The 1,619-nt window shown below is 52.7% G+C and overlaps 1 protein-coding gene across 1 annotated transcript in view; it reads right to left on the bottom strand.

Moving 5' to 3' along the window:
* Positions 1-156: 156 nt before the first annotated feature.
* Positions 157-1,619, bottom strand: part of PTSG_13020 (uncharacterized protein) — a gene marked incomplete at its 3' end in the record, with an annotated part of 4,923 nt that continues 3,460 nt past the window's right edge. Inside the window, exons 8-12 of the mRNA XM_004988289.1 lie at positions 1,275-1,362; positions 1,049-1,125; positions 707-861; positions 524-562; positions 157-285 (exon numbers count right to left, since the gene is read on the bottom strand). Of these exons, the coding sequence (XP_004988346.1) occupies positions 157-285; positions 524-562; positions 707-861; positions 1,049-1,125; positions 1,275-1,362 (488 nt within the window). The remainder of the gene's footprint in view (positions 286-523; positions 563-706; positions 862-1,048; positions 1,126-1,274; positions 1,363-1,619) is intronic.

The raw sequence follows: 1,619 nt of genomic DNA, 5'->3' as shown, positions 1-1,619 counted from the left end.
GGAAGCAGCACCACACCCACGTCGAACCCCTGTAGTCCCCCAATGACAGACAGACACGCAGACAGAGAGACAGACAGACAGATAGACAGACAGACATATGACACGTACACACACACAGACATACACGACACGTACACATACACACACATACACACGTCACGTACACAAACGCTCCTTCTCTGGCGCGTTCATGAGGATCGTCATCTGGATCGCGATGCGGTACTCGCCAACTTCAGACTCGTCCACTTCCGGCTGATATGCCAACCGCTGCCGAAACTCAGACACCTGGTGCAATGAGGCAATGGGAACACAGGGGCAGTGAAGGAAGTGTTTGTTGAAGCAGAAAGGCGAGGTGTTGGGGGGGGGGGGTCAAGACACAAGGAGGTATTGCAACAACAACTGGTGTGTGTGTGTGTGTGTGTGTGTGTGTGTGTGTGTGTGTATGTGTGTATGTGTGTGTATGTATGTGTATGTGTTTTCTATCAGACCAGTGGGTGATGTCCGTGGCAATGAATGTGCCAACACGCCCGCTCCCTTCCTTCGACAGCCCATCGCGCTTGTCCTGAATGTGATGGTCGCGGTGACAGAATGAAGAAGAGGAGGTTGTTGCATGAGCAGAGCGCTTGGGCAAAAGGCATCGTTTGCAGCAGTCAGAAACCCACACACACACACATACATACACGCACGCACACGCACGCACACACACCTTGGAAAACATGTTTTTCTCCGAGAAGTTACAGCAGCCAAAGTCAAAGTGCGGCGAGTTGAGCTCTGCCAGTTTCGCATACGTGACGTTGTCGATGTGTCGTGCACTCTCCAGACAGTTTCCGTACAGGAAACACCCGCGCTTCGTGGCGTGGCCTGCGATGATGGTGGTGATTCGTGGATGGTGGTTGGTAGTCAAGTTCGCAGAGGGGGGGGGGTTGCAGTTGTGTTGTTCCGTCAATGCAGGGGTGCAGACGGACGCAGGAAAGTGTCCCATACACACACACACACACAAAAGCAGACGCGCACAGGTATCCATGCCCGCGTCCACAAGCCACCGCACCGTGTGTGTCGATGTAGAATGCGAGACCCGCTTGCTGCTGTGAGTAGAACGAGGTCAACACCTTGCTCGCAAAGATCCTATGGAGGCGTGTCGGTGAATATGCGCGCGCGCGTGTGTGTGTGTGTTTCGATGTTGAGGAACAGAAGTGTGTCCAGCTCAACAGCGCAATCGACGAATTGCCGTCAACTCGAGCAAGAACAGCAGCAGCAGCAGCACCAGTACTCACGATGGGTGAGTTGTTGGGCAGGGGTTGTTGTAGAAACGGTTCAGGTTCAGACCGTGACTGTCACCGCGATAGTGGCCACGTGCGACGCCTGTCACCGTGTTGTGCATTGCGCGATGATGATGATGATGATGATGATGATGATGATGATGATGATGATGATGATGATGATGATGATGATGATGATGATGATGATGATGATGATGATGATGATGATGATGATGCCATGCTCTTGCTGCACCACACACACACACACAGCTGCACACACACACACACACACAGCTGCACACACACACACAGTTGCACACACACACACACACACACACACACACACACACACACACACAC

The sequence above is a fragment of the Salpingoeca rosetta genome (assembly GCF_000188695.1).
Source record: "Salpingoeca rosetta unplaced genomic scaffold supercont1.36, whole genome shotgun sequence".
Classification (NCBI taxonomy): Eukaryota; class Choanoflagellata; order Craspedida; family Salpingoecidae; genus Salpingoeca; species Salpingoeca rosetta.
The sequence above is the reverse complement of the archived record's forward strand: the minus strand, read 5'-3'. Positions and strand labels throughout refer to the sequence as shown.